The sequence below is a fragment of the Peromyscus californicus genome, unplaced genomic scaffold (genome assembly GCF_007827085.1).
Source record: "Peromyscus californicus insignis strain IS unplaced genomic scaffold, ASM782708v3 Scaffold_7__1_contigs__length_154581171, whole genome shotgun sequence".
Taxonomy (NCBI): Eukaryota; Metazoa; Chordata; class Mammalia; order Rodentia; family Cricetidae; genus Peromyscus; species Peromyscus californicus.
In genome coordinates, this window is record NW_026294595.1 from 121,050,982 (window position 1) to 121,068,332 (window position 17,351).

General features: G+C 41.3%; 1 protein-coding gene across 1 annotated transcript in view; it reads right to left on the bottom strand.

Annotated features, from left to right (window-relative positions):
* Ralgapa2 (Ral GTPase activating protein catalytic subunit alpha 2) overlaps window positions 1-17,351 on the bottom strand; it is a 290,311-nt gene that overhangs the window by 70,608 nt on the left and 202,352 nt on the right. Inside the window, 1 exon segment of the mRNA XM_052725986.1 lies at window positions 8,564-8,691. Coding sequence (XP_052581946.1) covers window positions 8,564-8,691 — 128 coding nt within the window.

Genomic DNA, 17,351 nt, shown 5'->3' on the forward strand with positions numbered 1-17,351 from the left:
CACAAGCCAGGCAGCCCACAAATGGCTATAACTCCAGCTCTGAGGGATCCAATGCCCTCTTTTAGGTTCCAAGAGTGCAGAGTTGCTCATACCTGTATACACATGTGCATATACACATGCATACACACATAAATAAATTAATCATTTTAAAAAATCTACATTTTTTTTAGGGGCTAGAAAGATGGCTCAATGGTTAAAAGTCCATACTGCTCTTGCAGAGGGCCTGGGATAGGTTCCTAGTACTGATGAGGACTCACCACGGTCTGCAACCCCATGCCTTCTTTTGGCCTCTGCAGGGTCCTGGCATGAATGTGGTACACATACAGGCAAAACACTCATACATAAAATACTCATTTAAAAAAATCTACAATTTTTAAAAATGCAAAGTCTCCCCATTTTTCACTGTGGCTGACAATCTTCAGTTTTGTGTTTTGGTAACTCAAGGAGGCTAAGTGCAGTTCAAACAAAGCCCATCTGTGGGCTGGATTCAGCCTGCAGGCAGCTGGTCTGCTGGTTCTAGGCTCTGGTTGTTTGCATGACATTGAGCTAAAGCTGCTCTCTGGCTGGCTCTGCCCACTGGTCTCAGTTCTGCAGGTAGGTTCATTTACAACCTCTTGGGTACTAGAGATGATGCCTTCTTGGTTTTAATAGCTTCCAGATGCCTAAGACTGCATAATGGCCAGACTTTCTCTAGACTGGCTCTGGGTTGTGAGGCCCTTCTTCCAATGTGGCACCCAGAGTAGCACACTACCTTTTAGATGATGATGCTTGAGGCGGTAGGAGCAGAGGCAGTATCCTAACTCCTAGGAGTGGCTCTTGAGCTTTTTTGCACCAGGTCATAGAGAACATAGAGAACTGCTACACAGGTCACCCTTCCATCTCTCCCATGAAATATGTGGTCATTCCAAATTTCCACTGTTGTTCAGGATGGCTCCTGTCAAGCCATGTCAGCCCATTCCTGCTCTTACACAGCTGGCTACCCAGCCCAAGCATATGGCATTTCTTTCATGCTTTCCAGTTCTCTTATTTGGGTCAAAGTTATCATCTGCTGAGACAACCCTAATTTCTGACATGGCCTTGGGTTAGTTAACCCACTCATTCCCCCCACCTTTTTTTTTTAAATGATAGTTCTAGAACTTCGCTAAGTCATTAATAAAACTGTTGAATAGGAAGATAGGTAGGCTAATGTACAGAAAGCAGCCCAGTGTAGTTCCAGAATTAAGGTACTGCAATTCTGGCCACAGTGAAGTCACCCATCTCTCAGCGTCCCATAGTTCTCATTCATGTCTGCCAGGTGATCATGATACTTTGTCAAAGTTAACATTTGTATTTGTAAGCTTCTAAGCTCTGAAAAAAAAAGTAATGTGTTTTTGACACCCTACTCTTTGAGAACACATTCTTTTCTGAAGTTTCAGGAGCTGTTTAACGATTTTAGTCTTACATATTTACAAGGGATCCAAGCAATGCTTCAAAATTCAGACTTTAACCTTATTCAGAAAGGAGAGGAATATTTTCCTGTTTTCAGTGCATCTTTTATTAGCATGATTTGTGTGTGTGTGTGTGTGTGTGTGTGTGTGTGTGTGTGTGTGTGCATGCGCGCGTGCGCGCACACACATCTCTATGGCTCTGAGCTCTGCTACATATGTGCTCTCTGTAATGGTGGATATGGGTGGTCTGAACAAGGACTTTACTCGTAGGAGCCAATCTCCTTTCTTTTTGGTGTATTCTCTATGCCATGACAGCTCCAGAAGATGGGAACTCTGGGGACATTATTATGAGTGTTGATTCTCTAAGCACTTGGGGCTCCTTTAATCTTAATGTACAGATTTTCAACTCGAATTTACCAGAAACCAACTTCCTGAGCAACTACTTTGGTGGCTCTTTCATGCTTCTCCTTCTTCTTTCTCAGGGAAATCATTTTGATTTTATTTACTTATTTGTTGGTTTTCAGGCAGGTCTCAAGTGTCCTAGGCTAGCCTTGGATTTGCTATGAAGCTGAAGGTAACCTTGCACTCCTGACACTCTGCCTCCACCTCTGGAGTGCTGACTACAGGTGTGAGCTACCATACCCTGTGTAACTGAAACTTAAAAATCTCATTGTTAGGAATCTCCATTCCTTCCTTCTTTCTTTTCTTTTGTTTCTGTCCTCCTTTTCCCCTTCTCAACTTTAGTGTCTGCACTGTGCTCCCCAAGTGTCTAGAGTACAGTCTACTTCCACTTTTCTCCCATTCATATACAAACTCGAGTACAAAGCCACCACTTTCTGCAACACTCAAAGTCACAACATGCTTTCCAACTGTTAAGGCATGAATCCTAAGTGGTACATTTTTGGGGTTCACTTTGGTTTTCTGAAAGGTGAGACTATCTCCCAAATGTTTGCCCCTATAGTAGAACGTGCTTTAGAATCAATACCAAGTAGTAGAAATACCCATTACAACTCTTTTTCTTGTAGGTCTGTGTAGAAGTAACAATTCTGTTTTTTCTTTTTCTTTTTTTTGTTTTTGTTTTTGTTTTTAAGACAGGATTTCTCTGTGCAGCTTTGGCTGTCCTGTAGACCATGACATTAAAGGTGTGCACCACCACTGCTCAGCATAGAGGTCCCAATTCTTAAAGCATCACCCATCCCTTCCATCTGCAACTTGCTGCCATTCAGTCGACTTAAATTCAGTCCCCCTTACATTAGTTCCCCTCCATAGTGCTCAGTGCCACCCTAAAGTGTTTTCCTTCTTTCTGGTGCTATAATTATCTGGTATGTCTTGACTCCTCCCTTGGAGTAACTCAGTTATCAGTCTTCTTACACACAATTTTCCATGTAAAGACCTGAGACTATTGGCTCCAATGATGGATGAAGCCAACTACTAGGCTATGTCTTGCTTGGCCAGTTTGCTGAAAGCAAAGCTTCCTCTCGCTCCTCTTTGCTCCCCTTTCCTATGTCTCTATACCTACCTGTTCCTTCAAAGTCTACTCTATAATTGCTCCACAGAAGGCTATCTATGGTTATACACTGAATCAGTCCACCCCTGCATAGATTCTAATCTATCCCCTTGCCTCTGCAACAGACCAGGATCCATTCTCTCTCAGAACTGCTTCCACAGCTCTGTGCATGCTCTCACTGCCTGACTTCTCTGTGTGCCTGTACCTGCACGTGCATACCCTACACTCTGCCATACAGAAGCATCTGTCATTCTCATATGTAATGGACTTTCATAGCCTGGTCCATGAGCAAACACAGTGTCCTCTCCCTTGGAACATCTTAGTCACATTTATATTCCAAGTGGCTAGCATGGGGCCTGGCATATGACAGGAAGGCTGCGAATGTTGACGAACGCATAATTGGTTGTGCATGGCAATACAACACATGGTATGGCTTGGTTTCCTTTCTGCAGTGTGGGGGAGATGGGCAGAAGAAATCAAAGGTCTGTCCTGGAAGGAGAGCTCAGGATCCCACCAGAGAAGAAAGAACCTGGATTGTCAGAGCTTTAGAGAGGAGGTCATTTTTGAAGCTGTGTAAACTGGGAGCAGAATCTAGTGATGATATTAAAGTCACATGTCTAAGAGAGAAGCTTTAGTGTTACCAAATGTTTATGTACCTGTTAGCTGAAAATGAAAGCAAATCTCACTCGTGACAGAAGGAGGCATACGAACATTATCATAAGCAACACCAGTTCTCTCCATCAAATACTGATACTTCCAGAGAGTAGAGATAGCAAACGCCACTGAGACTATTGTTCTATGGAAGTGGACATTTATTCTGGAAAGCCACCATCTGCTTGATTGGGGTGAACTCCTCCTAATGGGCATATTGCATATGGTGAAGGAACCTTTTCCCTGAAACAAGTTATCTGACCAGAATGAAAGCCCTTGGCTCAAATGGTTGTAGAAACTTCTATAAGCAGACCACAGTTTCATTTTGGAATTTTTAGTTGGCTTGGGAACTGTAAACATAACATGTGGCAAGCTTCCCGCTTACTGTGCTCTAGGCACAGGAACAGGCCCTGCTTGCCTGTGAGCAATAGAAGAGGCAGATGGTAGGTGAGCTGGCTCTCACTACTCAGTGGTACAGTGGCCACAGGATGAAGGCATGCTTGGCAGACTTGATTCAGCCCACTGAGGAGGTTACAGGAAAGCCTACAAGACACAAAAGGCTGAGCACCATTAGGGGGTGCTTTCTACACACAGCCCTACTGTGTTCACATTTTTTTTAACTGGAGACAATGATATTTTTTCAGTCCTCTATGTGACTCTCCCACACAGTTCTAACTGTTTGATCAATTAGCCAAGAGAACCTCACACAGCAACTCCTTTGATATTGACCCTAAGCTAGATTTACTGCTAAAAAACAAAACAAAAAAAGCCCAAAAGACAAATTTGTTCGGGCAGTGCTTCCAATTCCCAATTAATTAGAAGTGCATTTTTTTTTGTAACATTATAGAGTCAAATTGACACTTAACTGTCCACATTTCTGCTATTAGTTAAAATGTACATGAAAATGGATCCCAATCAAGTTTATTCTAAGGAAGTTAAGTATCAATCGACTGGGGAGAGGACGGGGTGGTAGAAATAACTAAGTGATTTCACGGGCTCTCTGCTTCGGCTATCATCAGGCTCAGCGTGGGTCAGTGTACAGTCACTACACAAGAAGGCAAGTGCTCCCACCTAAGGGTTTACAAAGGTCTGGATAAACCACACAGCCTTTGTTCACAAAATGGCCATTTGGACACCTAGAAAGTGAGTGACATTGAGATGAAACGAGCAGCTTGTCAATGTTTGATTTCACAACTATAATCTACATATTAGACACAAAACAAGGACACAGGGTGGATATTTAAAAAAGCCTGGGTGACAAGGAAATTCTTATTGCTCAACTCTGTGCCTTGCATCTCAAGGGAACAGGTATCAGTAATTCTTTCTCTGATATTTGGTCTTTAAGTGAAGTTTTCTTCTAGGGCAGCAGACACAAGCTGCTTCCTTCCTTAATGAGTCTGAGTTCACACCAATACAGCTGTGCTAAGGGATATATTGCCTGACTTTAGGGGAAAAACAATAACAACACACACACACACACACACACACACACACACACACACACACACACACACACACACACACACACACACCTACCAATACCAGATATTTGGAGCCAGAGTTCCTCAATATGTACTGGGGATTTCAGGCAGGGCTTCAGGGCCACATGGCTTGGGCAGCTGGGCATGAGAACCTGTTTCCTCAATGACTAAGATGTCATAAAAGCTGAGAGGTTACATTCTTCTTCCAAAGCAGAACTTGCTTTGAATGTAGAAAGAAAGCAGCAGTGAGTGACCACAGAGCCATGAGCAACCAAAGAACCCTATCAAACTCTGCAAACTACCCCAGATGGAAAGGGATTACAGAGTGACCCAGATTTCTCTGCCTATCAGTGCTTCCTTGCTCAGCAGCAAACTAACAGTGGAGAGGGCTGCTAGAATACACATACAAGAAGAACACACCACGTACAGGTAAAATTGTTTTGTGCAGTGTTTTTACTAAGAACAAAACATATGCACACATGAGCTATGGCATATGAATTGCAAAATTCCATTGATTCTAGATGATGAGTTGAGAGCTTATAGATTTGCTATCAAGTTAGTATTATATAATTTAGAATGATAAAAAAATCAATGCCAAAAATTTAAAATTTAACACTCCTTTACTTTGAGTGATGATAAATAGAAATCACTGGAAGGCAGCAGAAAAACGGATAGTGCTTTATACTTCAGGACCTTTCAAGGCGCTTTCTCCTCTCTTTAAAGAGGAGCATCACATACTCGGTCCTCATTGGTCAGGTTAAGCCACTGGCACTAATCAACATACATCCAAGGGGTCTGCACAGGCTTGTAGGGTGGGGTGGCACCTACACCCCTTGCCTACCCACTGTCTACTGGGCAGCCCTGGCTGGACCCTCTAGCATGCTGTGCTAAGATGAGAATTCTGAGGTGCATGCAAACTGGAAGTCTGAGAAGCTTATTTGGGGGTCACCTAGAATGCTATTCCTACCATGGCTGACTTTTTGGTCCATCACAGGCAACCTGTTAGATCTGAAGATGTACAGGATTCATGCAATAATATGTACCGTCCCCCACCCCCCACACCCTAGAGCACTGAATCTTGGGTCCTTTGCCCAGAATGTCACCTATGCTTTTGACGACAGTTTCCTTCTCATTCTCCAATCTCTGCTTTAGAGAGGGCCCCCTTATCCTGATTCTTGTTCACCCCAACTCTCAGTTTCACTTGTTCTCAGAAGAGAGGGGAACCAGTCAGCTTGAGCACTCCTTAGGTTTCATTTCTAAAATGTGTGCACAAGGACTTGGCTCCTGGATCCTTGCTGTGCTGCGGTAGCCCTAGCTTCTAGCATGGAGTTGGCAGACAGTTCAGGAACTGTTTGTTTGGTAAATGAAGAAATGCAATTAGCACTCAGAATTAGGACTGGTTAGAATATTCAGTGTTTTTCAGAATTCAACTATATGAATATATGAAGCAGTGAATTCCAGTATCAGCTATGACACTGAAGTAGTCCAGATGTTCCCCAGAGCACTCTGAGGACTTCAATGTTCTAGTGAACATTACTGGAGCAGCTGACACAGGCATCTGGATATAGTTGTAAAACTTAGTGAGGACTTTAAAGTACAAGAACCTCTCTTTTATCCCTCCCATTTTGATTATATTCCTTATTTCTGACCAGAGTATTAACAGTTTTGCAGACAGAAACAGTCACTGTATGATCACAAATTTTTTCTCACATGACTACATCTGGATAAAAATTTGTTTATATCATCTGATTTACTGTTTTAGATTAATAACAAATTAATTAAAGAATATATAGAAAAGTATTTCAAACTTTATAATGATCAATATAATAGGTCTTGCTATTATTTTTTCCTTCCTTTTAATATTAAGTTGTCCTCTAGGATGTCAAATCATTTTTTTGTGAGCTATTTTTGGGTACCGGCACCCACAGTCATGATATGATTTCCTTGAGGTTTTTAAGGAGATACTGATCATTATCTTTCCAACTTTTAAAAATACTGTTTTCCCTAAATCTGACTGCTCCAAAGGTACCTAGTCACCATTCAGCAAAATGGCAAAGCATTGATGTTGTGATGTGCTTGATAAGTGGAGAGGGTGGCAGGATTAAAAACAAAACAAAGCACAGTGGACTTCTACAAAATAGGATGCTCTTGTTTTCAAAGGACTCTTGTTGCCTTGGTCCAGCATCCTTTACAGACAGGTGTCTAGCTCATCCCAGCTCATATGTCAACTGACAGATCAGTTGTTGGATAGGTCTTTTTCATTTTTGTCAAGAAGTTCCTATAAGCTGCAGTTTGTGTGAAATAAAAACTCCATGCTGGAAGAGAAAGTGGCAGCAGCTATAGATTATGTCTGGGGTGTTCTGGAAGTCTCTGCAGTGAGTGCTACCTCCAAACACTCCCCACCAGCCTGGACAAAGAGGGAGAGTGTGCTGGAGGGAATAATGCAGCCTGGCCCCAGGGGAGGGACCAGATGGGACCTAATAGCTCTTTTCTACTACTAATTTCTATGATAATTTTAAGTTGCCACATGGCATATGTATTTTTAAAATCTAAAGGCAGGATATTAGTCAACCGAATGACCAATATTTTAATAAAAGGTAAGTCACAAACTGTATCTCTTTACACGTTATTTTTCACTCTCCATCTACCCACTAATAATACATCACTTATAATTAGGCTGAGAGAAGTCTATGGAGAGAGGTCAAATAGAATGTGTTCTTAATCATTATCAATAGCAATTAGAAACAAAGAAATTCTAAGTTTTATTAGGAAGTCAGATGGTTTTTGTAGTGGTTTTACGACATCACTCATCTTAATCTTTTTCTTTTCTTATAGTTAGAAATCACATGTGAATTTAAGGATACACATGCCAATTAATGCTTGAAAGAAAAATTAGAAACATGAAATTTCTTCTGTTTTCAGAGATGAGGTCAGGGATTAAAAGAAGAAATATTAATGATTGGAGAAAATTACAAAAAGAAAATTCTTTCCACTCTTACTGATGACTCCAGATACAACTTGATTCAGGGACTCCCTTCGCTCTCCTCTCTGCTAGGTGTAATTTCTCTTTCCTTCATTGTAGTCGGAACATTCAGAACTCTGCATTTCTCAGGTGTGGTGTACAGTTTCTTGTTTATTAGTCATTTCATTTGCTTTTGCTTTGTGGTGCTCTGAATGAGACTTGCAATGATTTGCTCCATATTCCTCTTTCTACACAGCGGGATGTGACTTGAGATAGAAAAAAAGACTGACTCTGGGGAAAACCCCAGAAGCCATGAGCTTGAACATCATGACAGTCACAGCCTCTCAGACAGACTCGTGAGCAAACTAGGAAAACAAATTCTATATTCAATGCAGCACAATATCACTGTATTTCATAGAAATCAACAAACAGCACCACAGCCTGGGCCTGAAGCCCACTTACCTCTCCTGAAAGCTTGCCAGGAATCCTACCCTGGGGACAGTTAATAAGTTACATATGGACAGCAAAAAGATACAAGCTCTGATAGAGTGGGATGAGGCACTTCACCGCTCTGCTGGCATTGATGCACGTGGCACAGATAAGGCTTGGCAGCAGCTTCCTACTCACGATGGCTCCATCGAACAGAGGCCCAAAGAACGGAACCTAGGATTCATAACAGAAAAACTACGTTCAGACCCAGCAACAGTTAGGGCAGAGATTAGAGAACTGATGCTCTATGTGAAAAGACTGGGGATGAACACACAGGCTGTCACCCAGAGCAAGTTAAGAGCTTTCAAGTCAATGAGCACAGGATTGTCCCACTAGGCTTTTCCACGAGGACTTCCTATAAGGCCTTTTAAATGGCAAATTATGAAGTTTCCCCCTACTATCCTGCACTGTCATTCACAGAAGTGGCATTATTCTTTCTACATGCCTATGCTAGGGAAAAAAGCATGGTACACAGATGTACTTCCTGCCACTCTCCTATTAACAGTCTTCATTTTCTTAATTTTCCATCCTCTGCTTCCAAGATCCTGCATCATCCTCACTCCCTTCTGCTTTTAAGAGAGGCTTGGTTTTCTTTTGCTAGATCCATTTCCATCATGTGGGCAAACCATAGTGTTCATGGATGTCTTTTTTGGATTTCTTTCTTTTCTCTTCCTTTCCCCTCTATTAGAATTTCATCAATTCTACTCACTAACATGGAGGCTGTCAGCTCTGTGAGATTTGGAACTGGATCTGGCTAGTAACTCTTATATACACCTACAATTTCTCTTGATTTTTCATTAATTTGCACAATATTTATTATGATAGACCTTTTATTCTAATCTATTCACTAAAGGGGCATGTGAAACACACACACACACACACACACACACACACACACACACACAAAATTTCTGCTATAGCCTAACTCCAAGTTTATTACAGATTTCAGAAAACAAACAGTTAAACAATTACAGTATATGATGTGTAAAATAGAAGATAATGCAGAGAAGAGCAAAGGACTTTTGGGTGGATGTGTATCTCCAATTTTATTGAAATGAGAGGGAGGGCTTTAATGAAAGACGTTTCATGGCAACTCTACAGGAGATGGAGGAATGGACCAGGAGAGATGAGGACCATGGATGGAAGGACATTCCATGAAGATCAACAGGTGTCCAGCTTGTGACAGGAATGGGACTGGCACATTTAAGCAAAGGCAGGAATCACAGTTGCCAGAGCCACATTATTAGAGGAAAGACCAGGAGGAAGAGAAGTCAGGAAGGAAACAAGAAGAGCTTTGTAAGAAATTGTAAGAATCCTCAATTTCTACTCTAAGGAAGAAAGAAGCCTTCTAGAGGGTTTTGGAGAAGTGGAGAACACCATCTAACTTTCATTTGTATGTGTGTGTGTGTGTGGTATGTACACATGTTTGTGCATATACGTACAAGTGCACATGAGTGTGTATGCATGTAGAGACCAGAGATGGACATTGGGTGTCTTCCTCAGTCACTCTCCACCTCGTTTTGTGGAGACAGGGTCTCTCACTGAGCCTGATGCTCAATTAGCAATAACAGTAAGTATAAGTGGAGTCACAATGATTCAGGTCAGTAGTCCCAACAACTTGGGAGGCTGAGGTGGAGGACCATGAGTTAAAAGCTAGTCTGGGCAATATTGTCAATATATATCAAAAAACTCCACACATTCCACATGTATAGAGAGAACAACTCTAACAAAAGATGTGCAAGACATATATGCGGTGGGATGTTCTGTATGCTTTGAATATGTGTTGCTCTGATTGGTTGATAAATAAAACACTGATTGGCCAGTAGCCAGGCAGGAAGTATAGGCAGGATAAGCAGACAAGGAGAATTCTGGGAAGAGGAAGGCTGAGTCAGGAGACGCAAGCCTGCTGTCCAGGAAGCAGCATCTAATGGCACACAGGTAAAGCCATTGAACATGTGGCAACATACAGATTAACAGAAATGGGCTGAGTTTAAGTGTAAGAGCTAGTCAGTAGTGAGTATGAGCTAATGGCTGAGCAGTTTTAGTTAACGTAAGCATCTATGTGATTATTTTATAAAAGGCTGTGGGACTGTGGGTGAGAGATTTGTCCTGACTGTGGGCCAGGAGGGACACAGAAAAACTTCAGCTACACATATATACTTAAAATACCCAAGAGGGGTAACATAAATTCATGGAAACCTGAATAAATTCAAAGTACAATCTTCATGGGCTGGAAGTTTCAATACTGTTTAAGATGTCAATTTTTCTGGAATCAAGATTTAGATTCTAACACAAACTCAACTAAAATTCTGAGTAGACATGTATTAGGAGCTTCTAAATTCATACAGAAATGGAAAGATAGAAATTAGCTATGACGGTAATGAGATGATTTATATTATTTGACTTCAAGGAATAATATAAAATTACAGTAATTAAGATATCAGAACAGTGGTATCAGGATAGATAAATTGACAAAACAAAATATACTGCCAGAGAATAGAGTCACACATTTACAGCAACTATTTGACAATAAGGCACCACATTAATTTTATTGGGAAAAGGAAGTTTATTTTAATAAAAACTCTGGAACAACTAGATAGCCATATGAAAAACTGAACCCTGACCTCCATTTCATACACAAAATGAGCTGGGTTACAGACAGAAATATTAACACTAATCCTTCAAAGAGGATGACAAGATGGTTCAGTGGGGAAGGGCCCTTGCTGCCAAGTCTGATGACCAGAGTTGACATCCAAAACACACCCTAGATTTCTGCAAGTTTTCCTCTCACTTCCATGAATGTGCCATGGCATGCCCAACACACATACACAAATAATAAAATTAAAAATAAAAAACCCCTAAAACTTCTAAAAGAAACATAAAAAATCTTTACAACAGTGGATAGACAAAGACATTAGGGCGCAGAAGGCATTGATCATAAGAAAAACAGAAAATTTACCCATCTTATTGGGATAGAGATTTCCATCACTCATGAATATGTTTCCAAATCTTTCAACAGAATACCAGGGAAACAATTAAACAGTGTGCCAGAATAATAGAACATCATGACCAAGCTAGATACACCACAAGAAGGTATGTGTGAGTCTCCATTAAAAATTAGTGTGTATACTTAAAAAACATTAATGTATTAAATGAGAAAAGTAAGACGATCATTTCAGAAGATGGTTTTAAAATAAGTTTCATTAAATTCGAATTCTATTTATAAAAATTTCTTAGCTATCGAATAAAAAGGAACTTGTTAGGCATTTGAGTATCGCCACTCTTATGGCCTGCTGCTCGTGTATTCTGTCCTGTTTTATAGCTGTGCTTTGAATAGTTTCCTTGCTACTTTGCAGGACAAAAACAAAAAAACAAAAACAATTTGCACTAAATTGCATCTACTAAACTATGGCAATAGCGAACCACTGAAAGGCTGCTATGTGAGAGTGAATGAGAGAAGAACTTTTCATTGGTGAGTTTTGCCAGGATAGGAGAGAAAGAAGGGGGGGTGTGTGGATATTATGAGTTGGAAGGAAAGAATCAAAACTGTTATTATTTCAATTGTTAGATTATTATATGATTATGTAGTATAATTATAATAAAGGGCCTATGGGAAATGGTCAAAACTAGATGTCAATAGATAAAGAATGGACTCACAAAACTACTTTTCTATCCTCAGCAACAACTGTTCAGAAAAGAAAATGATAGCATATATTATCATGATTATTATAACATCATAAAATATGGACTTCAGAAATCTTGTAGGTCATACAGAGAAAAGAAAAATCACAAAACCTTCAGAGAAATAATCTAAGCAAATGAGATGATCGAGCTCTCTTGCGTAGATCTGCTCTATCTGACAAGAAGACTCACCATCACTATCACTTCCTCTTACAGATTCATTCAAGGACTCAGTGCAGTGCATGGTACAGAGATGACAGAGGTTAAGGGAAGTAAAGACATTCCTTAGGAAGAATGGGGTAGGGGCTTGCTTCAGCTGTAGGAAAGCATGCTCTAAACTGTAGCATAAGACAAGATACTAGAGCAGTTCACACAGGACCCATGGAGCCAAAGGGAGGAGTCACACTTTCTTTTGCTGTATGATGATCACTGAAAACTCATTTATGGAGCTACTTGGGACCTATGACCCTGTGAGGTGGTGATGCTGACTTGTAAGATGTGGCATATCCCAGGAACCAGTGACTCACAGGAGGGTGGTAATTCTTTTGTAATTAGAAACTGAAGTCTACGTCTAAGGAGACAGGCGGGGCAGGGCCTTCCACTTTACTCTAGTTCTCCTGTTCCTCTGCTGTCTGTCTGATTTCTTTGGAGAACTCAATGCAGTAGCACCCCTACTAGAAGACATGGCGTTCTCTCCAATGGCTACTGGCCACTTGGGGCTCTGGGATCACTGTACACTGAGACAGACAGTAAAGAAGGGTATGGGTGAGTGACCCTACCCAAGGGAAACAGTGCTGCTGTTGCACAGTGGGGACAGGAACCAGAAAGCTCCTGGGGCGCCCCCTCCTGGTCTCATACTCAATGGTGCAGTTAATGAAAGGTATCATCTGGAGTCCTGATCAGAACCGGGATTCAAATGGTTCATCCATCTAAACCTTCTGAACAACTCTTGGATGTCTTATCCGAGTATGGTGACCAAAGCCTAGGTACTAAGATTTTCCATGACTGTTAACAAACTGGTTTTCCTTACCAGCTAGCTGCAAGATGAAGATACTTATGGTGTGCCTGTCATGTCTTCCAAGACTAAATGATACACAGCTCTGGCTGAGGACAAAAGCATGCATCTAGAAAGTACAGCCCAAACTAATTTATACCCTTCAGGCTGGGGTGCAGAGCAGGACATTTTCACATCCAAGTTCTCTTACTGGCCAGCTGTGAACACAAAGGCAGCTTTTTGCTGAGAAGTAGTGATTCCGAAGTTCATGGCACCTGTTAACACTGTCAAGCACATTGGCCTAAGGGTGTATCCAGTTAGCTAGGGCGAGGACAATATTTGGGACAAATCCCCATTGGATATATAAGAACTAATCCCCAAGGACTCAGCTGGAACATTTTGATGCTTCCAACCAGAGCTGGGCAAATGCTTCACAGACAACTCTGAGCTTTTAGAACCAGACTATTGCCAGTATGGGCTTACTGAGATCCAGTCCATGATGAAAACTTCCTTCTTTCCTAGTTGGCCAGTTATACATCCCAATGCTGCAGGCATTGCACTCATAACAAAGACATGGCCATGATTTTTTTTTTTTTTTTTTTTTTTTTTTTTTTTTTTGGTTTTTCGAGACAGGGTTTCTCTGTGTAGCTTTGCGCCTTTTCCTGGAACTCACTTGGTAGCCCAGGCTGGCCTCGAACTCACAGAGATCCGCCTGGCTCTGCCTCCCGAGTGCTGGGATTAAAGGCGTGCGCCACCACCGCCCGGCTATGGCCATGATTTTTGTGTCTGGCTTTTTGGCACTGACTTTATCATGCAAGAAGACAGTAATGGAATGCAAAGGTTTTAGATTTGTTTCTGCTGAACATATTTGTCTTTCATGTGGATACAGGATGGATACTCTGAAGCACACAAAAAATGAGAAAATCTTCATTATTATACGTCTACACACAGAGGCTGCAGATGTAATTTTTAGGTGGTCCTTGAAAGTTAGGTGGCCAGAGACTAAAATGGCAAAGTCAGGTAGAGGGAGACTACACGCTTTTATACTAGGAGCATACCTGCTTACAGCACAGAATGATGGGTGTAAAGAAAGGAACTGGGAGGTTAAGAGCAACTGCCATAATGAGCACAATCGTTATGAAGCAGTAAGCGTATGGTAAGGGTCACTGCAACTGTGAATTTGGAAACAACTTTAGATTTAGAGATTAAGTAGTGAGGCTATTAGGAGCATCTGCATGTGAGGGGAAAGGGGCACATGGAGAGTTGTCAGCGGCTTGACAGACCAAAACAGCTTTCCCCATAAATGCTTGGTCAAGGATAACTCCCTACTCCCCGCAAAAGAGGTTCCAGCTGCTCTAAAGGAGAATGCTTCATCTAGACTTAAACAGAACATTCAGGGGGTTGATTAGACTACAAATAATGTGTTTTCCCACATTTCTCACCAATCTTCTAAGAAAACCTAAAACTAAAAACACTAATGAACAATCATGAAAGGATCATATACCATTTGGGGAATAAAGAAGTATCAATATGAGAGGCCAAAAGGGTAAAGTAGCTTCTAGGTAAGCAGAGACCATGCAGACCAAAGGCTGGCCCTGCTCTAGGGATGCACAATGGTAGGACACTGTCCAGGGCTTCCTGGTACAACCAGAACACACCACCTGTAAGTACCTCTCTACCTCTGAGAGCTACGATGGAATCTTGTCACAGCTTTCCCCTTGGGGAAGTCCACAATCCCACAAAAATTATGAACTTTTGAAAGGGTGTATTTGCATTTCCGTGTCTATATGTGAGATAATGAAGTGGGAGATAGATAAATCAATTAAAAAGTTAGTATTAGAAGACAATTTTTCTGTTTGGGAAAAAAATAATAAAAATTGTGGAAAGTACAACATGTTATATGCGCAGCACTTTTCATATGCTCTATGATTCAGTGTAGGATGTGGCAAGGGGAAAGAGAGATGTCTTCAAGAGAATACAGCTCTCTTTAAGGGAAACTCTCTAGGGATTGCACTGCTCAGGATATGGCTCATTGAATTTGTGCTAGTTTCCTGAAAGATGAGAGAACACAGATTTAAACTATTTTGCAGAGCCTGGGGTAAATACAGTAAATAATTTCCAAGTAATGAGCACGTCCTGTTGGGAAACAACATGGCACCTCAATGAATGTCGTATAAGTAGGCTGATCACTTAATTTGCCCTACATACATAATTAATCTATGTTTTAATTAGTTAAGAGATTATATTAAGCACAGACAAGGGGTTTTAAAAGCTCAGGAACATCTGAGTTGAGTAAAATGGCTACAGTCAAGTTCTGAGCTTAGTGCTTTAACACAGAGCATGTAGTTCTCCCAACTCTTCTATATCCCCATTTTTACAGAGAAATGATGAAGACTGGAGTGGCTTGCTGCTTTTCTCAAGGTCATCTAAGTCAAAATAGTGGTTCAGACTCCACTGTGACCCAAGAGGCTCCGCACAGCCGGCCGGGCCCCTCTTTTTTGCTTCTCTGATGTTGGCCACATAGGATGTTTTTCTTTCTTCACTCCTGAAGCTCAGGCTTACCTCAGGACTTTGTCCTCTTTCTCTCTGTCCTCCCTGCTTCATACTTGATGAGGGCTGGAACACCTGCTCCACTGGGTCCCAGCTCAATTACCACAACCCAGGGAGGGAGCGAGCCTCTGTCCACATGAATCACTGTGCAATAGTCCTTCATCTCTGATCACTTTCATTGCCTGAAGTTGACTGACATTGTTAGCCCATCTTTCTTCTGATTAGTGCTAGCAAGGCATATCCTTCATTAGCATTTATTTAAAGGTCTTTGCTAGGTGACTTACTTGTTGGGCCTTTTCTTCTTCTTCTTCTTCTTCTTCTTCTTCTTCTTCTTCTTCTTCTTCTTCTTCTTCTTCTTCTTCTTCCTCTTCCTCTTCCTCCTCCTCCTCCTCCTCCTCCTCCTCCTCCTCCTCCTCCTCCTCCTCCTCCTCCTCGTCTCTATCTCTGTCTCTCTTTAACCTCGACAGTGCCTGTGGTTTTTTTTTTCTAGTGTTAAGATTGAACCTGAGGCTTGTTCACTCATGTCATTAAGTTTGTACTTTATGACCGAGCTACACCTCCAGCCTCTGTCTTATCTCTTAGCTCATATATTTAGGACACTGATTATAAAAAGAAGTTATTGATAGCGTTAATAGTATGTGCCATGCTATTTTAGTTCTCTTTTTGGTCTTCTACTTCCATCTTCTCTGGTTTTATCTGAGCATTCTATGATTCTACTTTTCTTCTCATTTATGATATCAATTACATTTCATATTTTAAAAATGTTTTTATTTTTGTTTTTTGAGACAGGGTGTCTCTGTGCAGCCCTGGCTGTCCTGGAACTCAGTCTGTGGACCAGGCTGTCCTCAAACTCACTAAGATCCTTCTGCCTCTACCTCCCAAGTGCTGGGATTAAAGGTGGACACCACTACTGCCTAGCCCTTAAACACTTTTTTAGAGGTTGTCCCAAGTTTGAAGTACTTTCATAACTAGCCAAAATGCCCCTTTTAAATGGCACTATGCAAGGATCATCCCCAGTCCCTTGGCCCCATCACTTCTTTTCTTTTTTGGGGAGGGGGTTTTTTCAAGACAGGGTTTCTCTGTGTAGTCCTGGCTGTCCTGCAACTCTCTCTGTAGACCAGGCTGGCCTCGAACTCACAGAGATCCACCTGCCTCTGCCTCCCGAGTGCTGGGATTAAAGTGTGCACCACCTCCAGCAAAGCATTTCATTTTACCTTCATTTATTTCTTCTCTAAAGCTATCCTTTTTTATGTAGATGCATGTACTGTCTTTGTGTGTGTGGTGTTTGTTTGAGTATGTGTGCATGTACGTGTATGAAGGCCAGAGGCCAATGTGTGTCCTCATCAGTTACTTGTCACATTCTCTTGGAACCTGGAGCTCACTGACCTGACTACCCAGGGAGCTCCAGAAATCCTCTGTCTCTATCTCCCTCAACTTGAATCCTCATGTTCATGTGACAAGCACTCTCCTGACAAAAACAGTCCTTTCTTTTTTCCTTTACATTGGATTGGATTGTTTTATATTGTATACAAATTATATATATTGAAATTGATATTGTTAAAAATGCTATATGTATATTTCTAATTGTACTTATACCATTCATTTAACA